Raw genomic sequence first — 14,818 nt, 5'->3', positions numbered from 1 at the left:
TCGACATCTTTAGTTATCAGGAAAAATGTAAATTTGAAACTGCAATGAGATACATCCACTGGAATGACTAAAACTAATAAAAAACTAATAATACCATATGTTAATGAAAAAATGGAGCAACTGAAAGCAGTCTGAAAAAGTGAAAGAAGACAAACACAAAAGAATATTTTATTTTTGGAGACAGAGTCGTTCTCTGTTGCTCAGGCTGGAGTGTAATGGTGTGATCTCAACTCACTGCAACTTCCACCTCCCAGATTCAAGAGATTCTCCTACCTCAGCCTCCCAAGTATCCGGGATTATAGGCATGTGCGACCATGCCCAGCCAATTTTTGTATTTTTAGTAGACATGAGGTTTCACCATGTTGGCCAGGCTGGTCTCTACTGACCTCAGGTGATCCACTCACCTCGGCCTCCCAAAGTGCTGGGATTACTGGTGTGAGCCACCGCACCCGTGTACTATTTTATTCCACAGAGTTCAAAAAGTGAAAAACTAATTTATATGTTAGTAGTTAGTAATTAACTTTGGAGGATAAAAGTAACTGAAAAGGAGATATAAGGGAGACTTTTGGGTGATAGTAATATTCTACTCCTCATCTAAATGATGGTTACAGAAACGTGTTCAACTGTGAAAATTCAATGAGCTGTACATTTGAATCAGGCATTTTCCTGATTCAAACTGAATACATGCTGTACTTCAATTTAAATTTTACCTTTTTAAAAAACACAGAATACAAAGTAAAAAGAATGAGAACAAAATAAAGTCATTTTCAGATACACAAAAATTAAGAGTTCATACCAAAAGACTTCACTAAATGAACACTGTAAGATGAAAAAAGCAAAATGATCCTAGACTGTAGTGTAAAGGTATAGAAAGATGAGGCCATGCAGGTAGGTAGGAGCCAAAGTATGTAAGTCCAGCATGCTTAGCCAAAGAATCAGAGGCTCCACAAGGATCCAGGGAGGTTCTGAATAGCAAAGTGATTTGATCAGGCATGTTCATATTATTCTGCCCTTCCCCTTTGTGTGTTTGCTTCTTTAAGTTAACATTCAAGTATCATTTTCACTCCAATCTCACTGTCATCTATCCTTTTGAATTTCTAAACCACTTCTTCAAGAAGATAGAGTGTTAGAGCCTAGGTCTCCACTGGCTACTTTACTGTAGATTAGACAACTGAAGTAGCAAATTAACTCAAATTAACTAGTATCCTCCATTGATACAGCACTGTTTAAAAAATTAAAAAGTTGGGCCAGGGACAGTGTTTCCCACCTGTAATCCCAGCACTTTGGGAAGCCAAGGCAGGCAGGTCTCTTGAGGCCAGAAGTTCAAGAACAGGCTAGCCAACATGGTGAAATATAAAATATTTCATTTCTACTAAAAATATAAAAACCAGCCAGGCATGGCAGCAGGTGCCTAAAACCCAGCTACTCAGGAGGCTGAGGCAGGCATAAGAATCACTTGAACCTGGCCGGGCGCAGTAGTTCACGCCTGTAATCCCAGCACTTTGGGAGGCCGACCGAGGTGGGAGGATCATGAAGTCAAGAGATCGAGACCATCCTGGCCAACATAGTGAAACCACTTCTCTACAAAAAATACAAAAATTAGCCAGGCGTGGTGGCACAAGCTTGTGGCCCCAGCTACTTGGGAGGCTGAGGAAGAAGAAACACTTAAACCCAGGAGGCAGAGGTTGCAGTGAGCCAAGATTGCACCACTGCACTCTAGCCTCGTGACAGAACAAGACTCCATCTCAAAAAAAAAAAAAGAATCACTTGAACCTGGGAGGTGGAGGTTGCAGTGAGCTGAGAGCACACCAGTGCACTCCAGCCTAGGCAACAGAGCAAGACCTTGTTTCAAAAAAATAAAAAATTTTAAAATAAATAAGTTTATAGGGCAAAAAGAGGTGAAGTTAAAAAAATAAAAACAATAGCTAGCAGATGAAGGAAAGAGCTGGTGGGAAGAGCAAATCTATGTTTAATTTTGCTAATTTTTCTTTTGATGATATGTTTCCAGAAAAAAATCAATCACATGAAAGTTACATAAGATGGGTGTGATATAAGATTTTAAAAATGTTCATATCAACATATATATTACTTTGTTTTGTGAGGGACTAATAAAATAATTGGTTTCAATGTCTTTTTTGTTTAAGAGATGGGGTCTCACTCTGTTGCCACTGAAGGCTCACTAAAGTCCAGCTGCATAATCACAGATCATCGTAGCCTCAAATCCCTGGGCTCGAGTGACCCTCCCACCTTAGCCTCTCAAGAAGTTGGACTATAGGCACACACCACAACACCCAGCTTTTTTCTTTCTTTTACTTTTTTTTTTCTTGTAGAGAGAGTGTCTCACTGTGTTTCCCAGGCTGGTCTCAAACTCCTGGCCCCAAGGGATCCTCCTTCCTCAGCCTCTCAAAGTGCTGAGATTACAGGTATATGCCACCACGCCAGCCAACAGTTTAAATTTCTTAAATGAGGTCAACCATTTAAAAGTTTACATCAATGAAAAACTAAAATATTTGCTTTATTGAAAATACCTGGAAGGTTTCCACTGTGGTCCACATCTTCTATGCTACAACCCCATTTAACAAGAAGTTGCAAGCAGCCAAGCCGCCCATGAAAAGCTGCATAATGTACAGGTCTCCATTCTCTCTTATCAGTCACACTGGGGTCCTAGAGGTAACATTCACAAGGACTCAGTTTTTCTCCATTTTCTAGGGAAAACACTAAGCCTATCAGCTTAATTCTGTAAATAAGAATTGGAGGCTGTTCTTAATACAAGAAGGCAAACACTTAATATAATAGAAAAATGTACTGCAACCACTAATTTGAATATATGAGCTAATAAAATACTTGTGAAATTTTATAAAACAGGCTTTTCAAAAGAACAAGTCACATAAAACAGTTTTTAAAAAGGAACTTGTCATCTAACCAGTCACAGATTCCTGACCAATAAAATGAAAGGGATAAACTGTATTATCAAATAGTATCATTGATAATATAAACAGAGTTAACAAAAATTTTTAATAAGTTTTCACTCTTTCTCAAACTACAGAAACACCAACTCTCACCACAATGTCTTCAATATTTGGAGTTCTCTTCTTCTAAGTTATTTTTTACAACCACTACATAATAAATATTGTAATAAACAAAATTTCTGAAGAAATAAATCACTTTCTAAATCAGTATATAAGAGTTTCAAAACAAACACATAGGTAGACACACAAAAATTCATAAAGATTTACAATCACCTGGTTAAGATTTGTTTGAAGCTTCGTAATCTAACCAGTTAAACTCTGAATTGGCATGAAGAACCCAAAACCTCTAAAGTACTTTGTAATACAAATTGGTTTTGGAGGGGGAAGAGAAGATATGTCTGAATTATTGCTTCTATGTTTAAAGATAGAAAAACTAGAGCGAAAAATTAAATTAGTTTCCCAAAGTCACATAAGAGATTTAAAAAGTCAGGAAGAGATAACTAGACTACCAAATGCTATTCCAGTTATGTGATCATACATTAGCACATGTTAACAGGAATCACTCACCACTCCACTTCGTAGCATTATTTGTAGTGTGAAAGAATGTCCATGAGTTGCAGCAAGATGTAAAGGAGTGCATCCCCGGTCATCCTGGGCTGTCAGATTTGCTCCATTCATTAGAAGAGCCTAAAAATAGAGAAATAGGGATGACTTTACATAAGTATAGATGTTACACCATAAATGCGGATGCAGATTATACAAAGGCAAGAAATTTCTTAATCTAGAGCTAAGTTATTATGTATGCTCTTACATATGTGCCACAGGCAAACCATAAGAAATTCTTAGCTAATGCTAAGAAAATGTTTGGGGTCTTTTTTAACATTGCCTAGATGACATTTACAATATTGATTTTCCATTCTGACTTTAGCACGTACATATAATTTATAAGACACATCTTTCACGAGCACAGATAAATAGCCACTAAGTTAAATTCTTTAGTGCTAACCTAATAAAACTGAAATTTAAACTTTCACTAATTCAAAAGTAGAATACTCTGTTAACAGGGTTTTGGACTCAATAAAAGAATTAATTATTAAATGACAAGTTCAAAGCTCCAAATGAAGTTTCTAACTACATCTAAAGAGGTTCTATCTGAATTTGCAATTGGCCCAGTTTCTATATATGGGTTATATCATATACAGAGTAATTGGCTTGAAAGAGTTATTAGTCCTGGGCCAGGAGCAGTTGCTTACGCCTGTCATCCTGGCATTTTGGCAGGTCAAGGTGGAAGGATCACTTGAGCCCAGGATTTTGAGACTCTTCTTTATACTTTACTATTCCTGTAATCTTTATCTCCAGCCCCCTTTTCAACTGCCTGGACGTTCTCTAACCGGATGACCTACAGACACTTTAAACTCAACATCTTTCCTTCCAATCTTCCTTGCTTTTCCAATTTCCCTACTCATTCCATCACAATTATCTGTTATTCTGACTCAAAATTTGAATTTTCACTATACTCTGTCAATGTTTGCTTTGCAAGGTGTCTTGGCTCATATTCTTTCTTTCCCTCTGCTACCACCTAATTTTACCCTCTCTAGTTTGTGATTACAGCAAAAAATCTCTAACTGATCTTGTCTTTAAACTCTTCCTTTGTCCTAGTAATCCTGGACACGCTTTGCTAGAATAATTCCCCGAAATACTGTTTTCATTATCTCCTTCCTCTGTTAATGTCCATGTGGATGTTTTTGTTTATTTATGTGTATGTATAAATATATATACAACATAGTTTCACACACACAAACACACATAAATGTATATAAAAACTCTCTTTTCTCAGCCAGGTGCAGGGGTACATATTTGTAATCCCAGCAGGTTGGGAAGTCAAGACAGGAGGATCACTTGAGCCCAGGAGTTCAAGACCAGCCTAGAGAATATAGGAAGACCCCCTCTCCCTGGCGACCAACATTAGCCAGGCATGGTGGCGAATGTCAGTGGTCTCAGCTACTTGAGAGGCTGAGGTGGGAGGATTGCTTGGGCCTAGGAGGTTGATGCTACAGTGAGTCATGACCACAGCACTGCACTCCAGCCAGGGTGACAGAGCAAGACCCTGACTCAAAAAACTAAAACAAAAACAAAACTTCTCTTTTCTCTCCAGGTATTCACAGAGTTGGTGGGGGGAGAGGAGAAAGGGCTCTCTTTCCTATATAAATGAATCCAAAATCTTCATTCTGTTTCTGAGGCAACTTTACAAAACTAGTCTACCAAATCGTAGTTCTTAACAGTCCACACCACAAATCATCTATACTCAGTCAAACTCCTATAATGTTATATATCCCCTGAACATATCACGATTTTCGAAGTCAGCAGCTTCTTACAGAAGTATAGCATAGAGATTAATAGGATGAGTCTAGGTACAAATCCTGGCTCTGTCACTTGCTTAAGCAAAATACTTAACACTCTGAATCTGTTTTGTAACCTATAAAAAAGGGAACTCATAGAACTGCTTGTGTTGAATGAAATGAAGAGAGACTGATACATGAGAGACTGACTGACACACAATAAATGTTCAATAAGTGATAATCATTATTTTTATGTGCTCCTAACATATTCCTTGCCTCTATAATGCTTCCTCATTATTTACCTCTTTAAAATCAACCCACTCTTTTGGGCTTAGCTGATATTTGATTGCCTCCATTTATGATCCTTCTACCTCCTCCTAAATTACACAATTCTTCTCATCTGTATTTTTTCATTAGAACCTTAATCATAGTCTTGGCTTTGTTTTGTTTTGTAACTCACAGAGTAGGGCTCCTGTCCCTTGAAACAGAATCTCAGGCTTCTTCCAGACAAAGACTGTGATGTGGATTGGCTGTGTCCCTACCTCAGATCTCATTTGAATTGTAGTTCCCATAAGCTCCACAGGTCATGGGAGGGACCCGGTGGGAGATAATTGAATCATGGGGGTGATCACATTCTCACGAGATCTGATGGCCTTATGAGAAGCTTTTCCCCCTTTGCTCAGCACTTCTCTCTCTCCTGCTACCCTGTGAAGAAGGAGTGTTTGCTTCCCCTTCCGCCATGGTTCTAAGTTTCCTGAGGCCTTCCCAGCCATGTGGAACTGTGTGTCAATTAAACCTTTTTTCTTTAAAAATTACCCAGTCTCAGGTATTTGTTCACAGCAGCATGAGAACTAATACCAATGTTTACTTATATGACTCTGTATTCCTCCAAATTCCAGTCTATTTTAATACACTGAATAAATATAATTATTCTAACAAACCAGATCCCACAAAATATTAATGTGTCACCTTGGCCAGGCAATGTATTACATAAGAAATTTTAGGCATGGCAAGTGTCTTAGCCTGTTCGGACTGCTGTAACAAAATATCATAAACTGGGGAGCATATAAACAACAGAAATTTATTTCTCATAGTTCTGGAGGCTGGAAAGTCTAAGATTAAGGTAGTGGCAGATTCTGTGTCTGGTGAGGGCTTGTTCTACACAGATAGTGCCTTCTCACAGCATCCTCATATGGTGGAAGAGGCTAGCAAGCTAGCTCTCTGAGGTCTCCTTCATAAGGACATTTATCCCATTTATGAGGGCAAACCCCTCATGACCTAATAACCTCCCAAAAGGCACACCTCTTAGTACTATGACATTAGGGTTCAGATTTCAACATATTTATTTTGGAGGACACAAACATTCAGACCACAGCAGCAAGCTATAAAAGAGATAATCTGGTCATGACAGTCAGATTTCTCAAAACAATCCAGATAGTCAACTACTTCAAAGATAGAAGAATTTCTGGTTTCATACCATTTGTTTAAGTGGATACTTAGTATCAGAATATCTGAGTTGTGGAATCCAGTAAGCTCTTGTTTAGAACATAAAACTAAATCTATTGGATCAAATAATTAGAATAATAGCAATAGCACAACAGAACTATCTTAAAGTAATGGAACTTACTGAAAAAAGTAGTAAGTTATTATTACCTGTATACAAGCATCCTGACCCCTGATTGCAGCTATGTGAGATGCTGTCCAGCCTCTTGTTGTTACATGAGTGGTATCAGCTCTGTGCCAGAGCAGCCAATGAAGACACTAAGAAAACAACCATGGTAACAAGTGATAAGGTAGATGTTTTTAACATTTTTATCTTTTTTTTCTTTTTAAGACAAAGTCTCACTCTGTCACACAGGCTGGAGTACAATGGCGCTATCTGGGCTCACTGCAACCTCTGCCTCCTGAGTTCAAGCAATTCTCCTGTCTCAGCCTCCCAAATAGCTGGGATTACAGGCGCACACCGCCACGCCCTGCTAATTTTTGTATTTTTAGTAGAGATAGGTTTTCACCGTGTTTCCTCAGGCTGGTCTTGAACTCCTGAGCTCAGGCAATCCACTCGCCTCGGCCTCCCAAAGTGCTAGGATTACAGGCATAAGCCACCACGCCTGGCCTGACATTTTTATCTTTCAAATTTGGTCTGTTATCATAAAATTCCCACTGTAGCCCAAGAAGTATCGTAAGTGAATGAGAGATCTATGTATAAGAAAAACAAAAGCACAAGCACATGACAACCAACATTTGGCCTCACTCTTGGGTAAATAATAGAGACTAGTGGGAACTGTGGCAAAGTGGAGACCACATTTCTTGACTGTAAGGTGCAGACACTACTCAATTAAAGTCAGTGGTTGCTATGAGTGAAATGTTGATCCATGTTTGTAAATATTCTGTTTGACCAATACTGTGCAGGCCAAAGAAAACACATCTAAGAGTGAAATTCACTCAAAGGCTGCCAGTTTTCAATCTCGAATATAGATCTTTTAATGGGTCCAGAGCTTTTGCATCAGAGCAAACATTGTTATTCTAGTGATGTTCTAAAAAATAAATGGTTATAAAAAAAGAGAAAGAACTCAAATGAATCTTTAAGATTTTTAAAAATTAACCTAAATCTCAATATAATACAGGACTTAAAGGTCTGTACCTCATATGGTGTTACTGTCTTTATATGTTCAGTTTGTATATGCTACCACCTGTTTCTTTTTAAAAGAATTGATCATATCATTAGGATACACTGTCATATAAGTAATAATCATATTATCTGTTAAAAAGGCTTATCAAGTACCATTTGCCTGTCACAGAGTCTAATATCAATAAAATATTTTAAAAACCTCAATCTTAATAATAATCACAGTAAGTCATTCATTTATTCAACGGTATTTATGGAAAGACTATCGTGTGTATTGTTCAGGTACTAGAGAATAAAGCCACTGTCAACATTCACGTACTGGTTTTACATTTGTCTTGGGTGAATATGTCGAAGTGAGATTGCTAGGACATAAAATAAGTATATATTTAACTTTATTTTAAAAACTACCAAACTGTTTTCTGGCATGGCTGTAACTATTTATATTCCTGACAGTAACGTATGGGAATTCCAGTTTCTCAATATCCTTGCATTGTCATATTTTTGGTTTTTTGATTTTTCTGCTATTCTTACAGGTATGTACTGGCATCTAACTGTGGTTTTAATTTGCAATTGCCTAATGGCTAATGATGTTGAACATCTTTTCATATGCTTAATTGCCATCCATATGTGCTCTTTGAGAAAGTGTCAATTGAAGTCTTTTGCCCATTAAAACATTTTTTTCTTACTGCTGAGTTCTCAGAGTTCCTTATATAATCTGTTTATAAGCTCCTAAGTACATGATTTGCAAAGGTTTTCTTCTCTGTTTTCTCCATAAGTTTTATAAGTTTTACATTTATCTACAATCTGTTTTGAGTAAATTTTTGCATACAGTGCCAAGCATGGCTCAAGGTTCGTTGTCTTTTTTTTTTTATTTTAGATTCAGAGGGTACATGTGCAAGTGTGTTCGTTTCATGGATATATTGCATATAGCTGAGGTTTGGGCTTCTACTGACCCCATCATCCAAATAGTGACCAGGGTACTCAACAGGTAGTTTTTCAACCCTTGCCAACTTCCCTATCTACTTTTGGAATCCCTACTGCCTATTGCTCCCAACTCTTTGTTCATGTGTACGCAATATTTAGGTCCCACTTATAAGTGAGAATATGTGGTTTTGGGTTTTCTGTTGCTGCATTAATTCACTTAGGATAAAAGGTTCATTTTCAGCCAGGTACAGTGGCTCATGCCTGTAATCCTAGCACTTTGGAAGGCCGAGGTGGGCAGATCACGAGGTCAGGAGTTCAAAACCAGCCTGGCCAACATGTGAAACCCTGCCTCTACTAAAAATCTAAAAATTAGCCAGGTGTGGTGGTACCCACCTGTAATTCCAGCTACTCAGAATTCCAGCTACTCCTGAGGCAGGAGAATCGCTTGAACCCAGGAGGCAGAGATTGCACTGAGCTGAGATCGCACCATTGCACTCCAGCCTGGGCAACACAGCGAGGTTCTCTTTCAAAAACAAACAAACAAAAAAGATTCATTTTCTTAAATATGAATATGTCTAATTATGCCAACATCATTTAATAAAAATATATCTGCTCTCCATTGAATTACAGTTGCAACTTTGGTAAAAATCAGTTGACTCACTAAGCACAGTGGTTCACACCTTTAATCTCAGCATTTTGGGAGGCTGTGGCAGGTGCATCATATGAGGACAAGAGTCTGGCCAACATGGTGAAACACTGTCTCTACTAAAAATATAAAAATCAGTCAGGCATGGTAGTGGGCGCCTGTAGTCCCAGCTACTCGGGAGGCTGAGGCAGGAGAATTGCTTGAACCCAAGAGGCAGAGGTTGCAGTGAGCTGAGATCATGTCTGTAATCCTAGCACTTTGAGAGACTGAAGCAGGCAGATCACAAGATCAGGAGTTCAAGACCAGCCTGGCCAACACAGTGAAACCCTGTCTCTACTAAAAATCGAAAATTTAGCCAGGTGTGGTGGCACACACTTGTAGTCCCAGCTACTCAGGAGGCTGAGGCAGGAGAATCCTTTGAACCCAGGAGGCAGAGGTTGCAGTGAGCCAAGATCGTGCCATTGCACTCCAGCCTGGGCGACAGAGCAAGACTCTGTCTCAAAAAAAAAAAAAAAAATTTAGGAGATGTTCTTTAAGTGGGAATAGAGAGAAAGGCACGAAAACCTTTTGTTTTCTGTTTATGTTGTTAAAATTCAACAAACAGGCTGGGGCATGGTGGTTCATACTTGTAATCCCAGCACTTTGGGAAGCAAAAAGGTGGGTAGATCACTTGAGGTCAGGAGTTAGAGACCAGCCTGGCCAACATGGTGAAACCCTATCTCTACCAAAAACACAAAAAATTAGCAGGGCATGGTGGCACATGCACCTGTAGTCCCAGCTATTTGGGAGGCTGAGGTGGGAGAATTGATTGAACCCGGGAGGCAGAGGTTGCAGCAACTGAGATCACACCACTGCACTCCAGCCTAGCAACAGGCAAGATCCTGTTTAAAAAAAAAAACAAAAAACATTTCCTGAACATCTAGGTACTGTGCTAGACACTAAAAATATAAACATAATTTTTTAATACTTATTTATTTATTCATTTTTAATTGCATTTTCAGTTTTGGGGTACATGTGAAGAACATGCAAGATTGTTGCATAGGTACACACATGGCAGTGTGATTTGTTGCCTTCCTCCCCATCACCTATATCTGGCATTTCTCCCCATGCTATCTCTCCCCAGCTTCCCACCCCCTGCTGTCCCTCCCCTATTTCCCCCCGCCAGACCCCAGTGTGATGCTCCCCTCCCTGTGTCCATGTGTTCTCATTGTTCAATGCCCACCTATGAGTGAGAACATGAGGTGTTTGATTTTCTGTTCTTGTGTCAGTTTGCTGAGAATGATGGTTTCCAGGTTCATCCACGTCCCTACAAAGGACACGAACTCATCATTTTTGATGGCTGCATAGTATTCCATGGTGTATATGTGCCACATTTTCCCTGTCCAGTCTATCACCGATGGGCATTTGGGTTGGTTCCAGGTCTTCGCTATTGTAAACAGTGCTGCAATGAACATTCGTGTGCATGTGTCCTTATAGTAGAACGATTTATAATCCTTTGGATATATACCCAGTAATGAGATTGCTGGGTCAAATGGAATTTCTATTTCTAGGTCCTTCAGGAATCGCCACACTGTCTTCCACAATGGTTGAACTAATTTACACTCCCACTAAGAGTGTAAAAGTGTTCCTATTTCTCCACATCCTCTCCAGCATCTGTTGTCTCCAGATTTTTTAATGATCGCCATTCTAACCGGCGTGAGATGGTATCTCAATGTAGTCTTGATTTGCATTTCTCTAATGACCAGTGATGATGAGCATTTTTTCATGTTTGTTGGCCTCATGTATATCTTCTTTTGTAAAGTGTCTGTTTGTATCCTTCGCCCACTTTTGAATGGGCTTGTTTGTTTTTTTTCTTGTAAATCTGTTTTAGTTCTTTGTAGATTCTGGATATTAGCCCTTTGTCAGATAGGTAGATTGCAAAAATTTTTTCCCATTCTGTTGGTTGCCAATTCACTCTAATGACTGTTTCTTTTGCTGTGCAGAAGCTGTGGAGTTTGATTAGGTCCCATTTGTCTATTTTGGCTTTTGTTGTCAATGCTTTTGGTGTTTTGGTCATGAAGTCCTTGCCTATGCCTATGTCCTGAATGGTTTTGCCTAGATTTTCTTCTAGGGTTTTTTGGTGTTAGGTCTTATGTTTAAGTCTTTAATCCATCTGGAGTTAATTTTAGTGTAAGGTGTCAGAAAGGGGGTTCAGTTTCTATTTTGCACATGGCTAGCCAGTTTTCCCAACACCATTTATTAAACAGGGAATCCTTTCCCCATTGCTTGTTTTTGTCAGGTTTGTCAAAGATCAGATGGTTATAGATGTGTGGTGCTGCCTCCGAGGCCTCTGTTCTGTTCCATTGGTGTATATCTCTGTTTTGGTACCAGTACCATGCTGTTTTGATTACTGTAGCCTTGTAGTATAGTTTGAAGTCCAGTAGTGTGATGCCTCCCACTTTGTTCTTTTTGCTTAGAATTCACTTGGCTATGCGGGCTCTCTTTTGGTTCCATATGAAGTTTAAGGTGGTTTTTTTCCAGTTCTGTGAAGAAGGTCATTGATAGCTTGATGGCGATAGCATTGAATCTGTAAATTACTTTGGGCAGTATGGTCATTTTCACGATATTGATTCTTCCTAACCATGAGCATGGAACATTTCTCCATTGTTTGTGTCCTCTCTTATTTCATTGAGCAGTGGTTTGTAGTTCTCCTTGAAGAGGTCCTTTACGTTCCTTGTTAGTTGTATTCCTAGGTATTTTATTCTCTTTGTAGCAATTGTGAATGACAGTTTGTTCTTGATTTTGGCTCTCTTTAAGTCTGTTATTGGTGTATAAGAATGCTTGTGATTTTTGCACATTGATTTTGTAACCTGAGACTTTACTGAAGTTGCTTATCAGTTTCAGGAGACTTTGGGCTGAGATGATGGGGTCTTCTAAATATATAATCATGTCATCTGCAAATAGAGACAATTTGACTTCTTCCTTTCCTATTTGAATACCCTTTATTTCTTTTTCTTGCCTGATTGCTCTGGCTAGAACTCCCAATACTATATTGAATAGGAGTGGTAAGAGAGGGCATCCTTGTCTAGTGCCAGATTTCAAAGGGAATGCTTCCAGTTTTTGCTCATTCAGTATGATATTGGCTGTTGGTTTGTCGTAAATAGCTTTTATTATTTTGAGATATGTTTTGTCGATACCTAGTTTATTGATGGTTTTTAGCATAAAGGGCTATTGAATTTTGTCAAAGGCCTTCTCTGCATCTATTGAGATAATCATGTGGTTTTTGTCTTTGGTTCTGTTTATGTGGTGAATTACGTTTATAGACTTGCATATGTTGAACCAGCCTTGCATCCCTGGGATGAAGCCTACTTAATCATGGTGGATAAGCTTTTTGATGTGCTGTTGCAATCGGCTTGCCAGTATTTTATTGAAGATTTTTGCATCTATGTTCATCATGGATATTGGCCTGAAGTTTTCTTTTCTTGCTGAGTCTCTGCTGGGTTTTGATATCAGGATGATGTTGGTCTCATAAAATGATTTGAGAAGGATTCCCTCTTTTTGGACTGTTTGGAATAGTTTTAGAAGGAATGGTACCAGCTCCTCTTTGTATGTCTGGTAGAATTCGGCTGTGAACCCATTTGGCCATGGGTTTTTTTTTTGGGTGGTAGGCTCTTAATTGCTGCCTCAACTTCTGCCCTTGTTATTGATCTATTCAGGGTTTCTACTTCTTCCTGATTTAGGCTTGGGAGGATGCAAGTGTCCAGGAATTTATCCATTTCTTCCAGGTTTACTAGTTTATGTGCATAGAGTTGTCTGTAACAATCTCTGATGATTTTTATTTCTGTGGAATCTGTGGTGATATCCCCTTTATCGTTTTTTATTGCATCTTTTGACTATTCTCTCTTTTCTTTTTTATTAATCTGGCTAGTAGTCTATTTTGTTGATCTTTTCAAAAAAACCAGCTCCTGGATTTATTAATTTTTGAAGGGTTTTTTGTGTCTCTATCTCCTTCAGTTCTGCTCTGATCTTAGTTATTTCTTGTATCTCGAAATTCAAAAAAAGATTTTGAATTTTTTTGATCTTGCTCCACTAGCTCTTTCAATTTTGATGACAGCGTGTCGATTTTAGATCTTTCCTTCTTCTCATGTGGGCATTTATTGCTATATATTTTCCTCTAGACACTGCTTTAAATGTGTCCCAAAGATTCTGGTACGTTGCATCTTCATTCTCATTGGTTTTGAAGAACATCTTTATTTCTGCCTTCATTCCATTTTTTATCCAGTCAACATCCAAGAGCCAGTTGTTCAGTTTCCATGAAGCTGTGCAGTTCTGAGTTAGTTTCCAAATTCTGAGTTCTAACTTGATTGCACTGTGGTCTGAGAGACTGTTTGCTACGATTTCCATTCTTTTGCATTTGCTGAGGAGTGATTTACTTCCAATTATGTGGTCAATTTTAGAGTAGGTGTGATGTGGTGCTGAGAAGAATGTATATTCTGTGGATTTGGGGTGGAGAGTTCTGTAAATGTCTATTAGGGTTGCTTGGTCGAGGTCTGAGTTCAAGTCCTGGATATCCTTGTTAATTTTCTGTCTCATTGATCTACCTAATATTGACAGTGGGTGTTAAAGTCTCCCACTATTATTGTGTGGAAGTCTAAGTCTCTTTGTAAGTCATTAAGAACTCGCTTTATGTATATGGGTGTGTATATATATATATATATATACACACACACACACACACACACACATATATATATGTGTGTGTATATATATATATGTGTGTGTGTGTATATATATATGTGTGTGTGTGTGTGTGTGTGTGTGTGTATATATATATATATATATATATTTAGGATCCTTAGCTCTTCTTGTTACATTGATCCTTTTACCATTATGTAATGTCCTTCTTTGTCTCTTTTGATCTTTGTTGGTTTAAAGTCTATTTTATCAGAGACGAGAATTGCAATTCCTGCTTTTTTTTGCTCTCCATTTGCTTGGTAAATCTTCCTCCATCCCTTTATTTTGAGCCTTTGTGCATCCTTGCATGTGAGATTGGTTTCCTGGATACAGCACACTGACGTGTTTTGGCTTTTTATCCAATTTGCCAGTCTGTGTCTTTTGATTGGAGCATTTAGCCCATTTACATTTAGGGTTAATATTGTTATGTGTGAATTTGATCCTGCCATTTTGATGCTAGCTGGCTGTTTTGCCCATTAGTTGATGCAGTTTCTTCATTGTGTCGACACTCTTTACCATTTGGTATGTTTTTGGAGTGGCTGGTACTGGTTGTTCCTTTGTTTAGTGCTTCTTTCAGGAGCTCTTGTAAAGCAGGCCTAGT

General features: G+C 38.5%; 1 protein-coding gene across 1 annotated transcript in view; it reads right to left on the bottom strand.

The window, feature by feature from the left end:
* Positions 1-14,818, bottom strand: part of ANKRD42 (ankyrin repeat domain 42) — a gene marked incomplete at its 5' end in the record, with an annotated part of 92,897 nt that overhangs the window by 67,032 nt on the left and 11,047 nt on the right. Inside the window, 3 exons of the mRNA XM_064365622.1 lie at positions 2,529-2,664; positions 3,537-3,656; positions 6,962-7,069. Coding sequence (XP_064221692.1) covers positions 2,529-2,664; positions 3,537-3,656; positions 6,962-7,069 — 364 coding nt within the window. The remainder of the gene's footprint in view (positions 1-2,528; positions 2,665-3,536; positions 3,657-6,961; positions 7,070-14,818) is intronic.

Source organism: Aotus nancymaae, unplaced genomic scaffold, assembly GCF_030222135.1.
Source record: "Aotus nancymaae isolate 86718 unplaced genomic scaffold, 86718_ANA_hifiasm-v0.15.2.pri h1tg000059l, whole genome shotgun sequence".
Taxonomy (NCBI): Eukaryota; Metazoa; Chordata; class Mammalia; order Primates; family Aotidae; genus Aotus; species Aotus nancymaae.
This window is presented reverse-complemented; position numbering and strand designations above follow the sequence as displayed.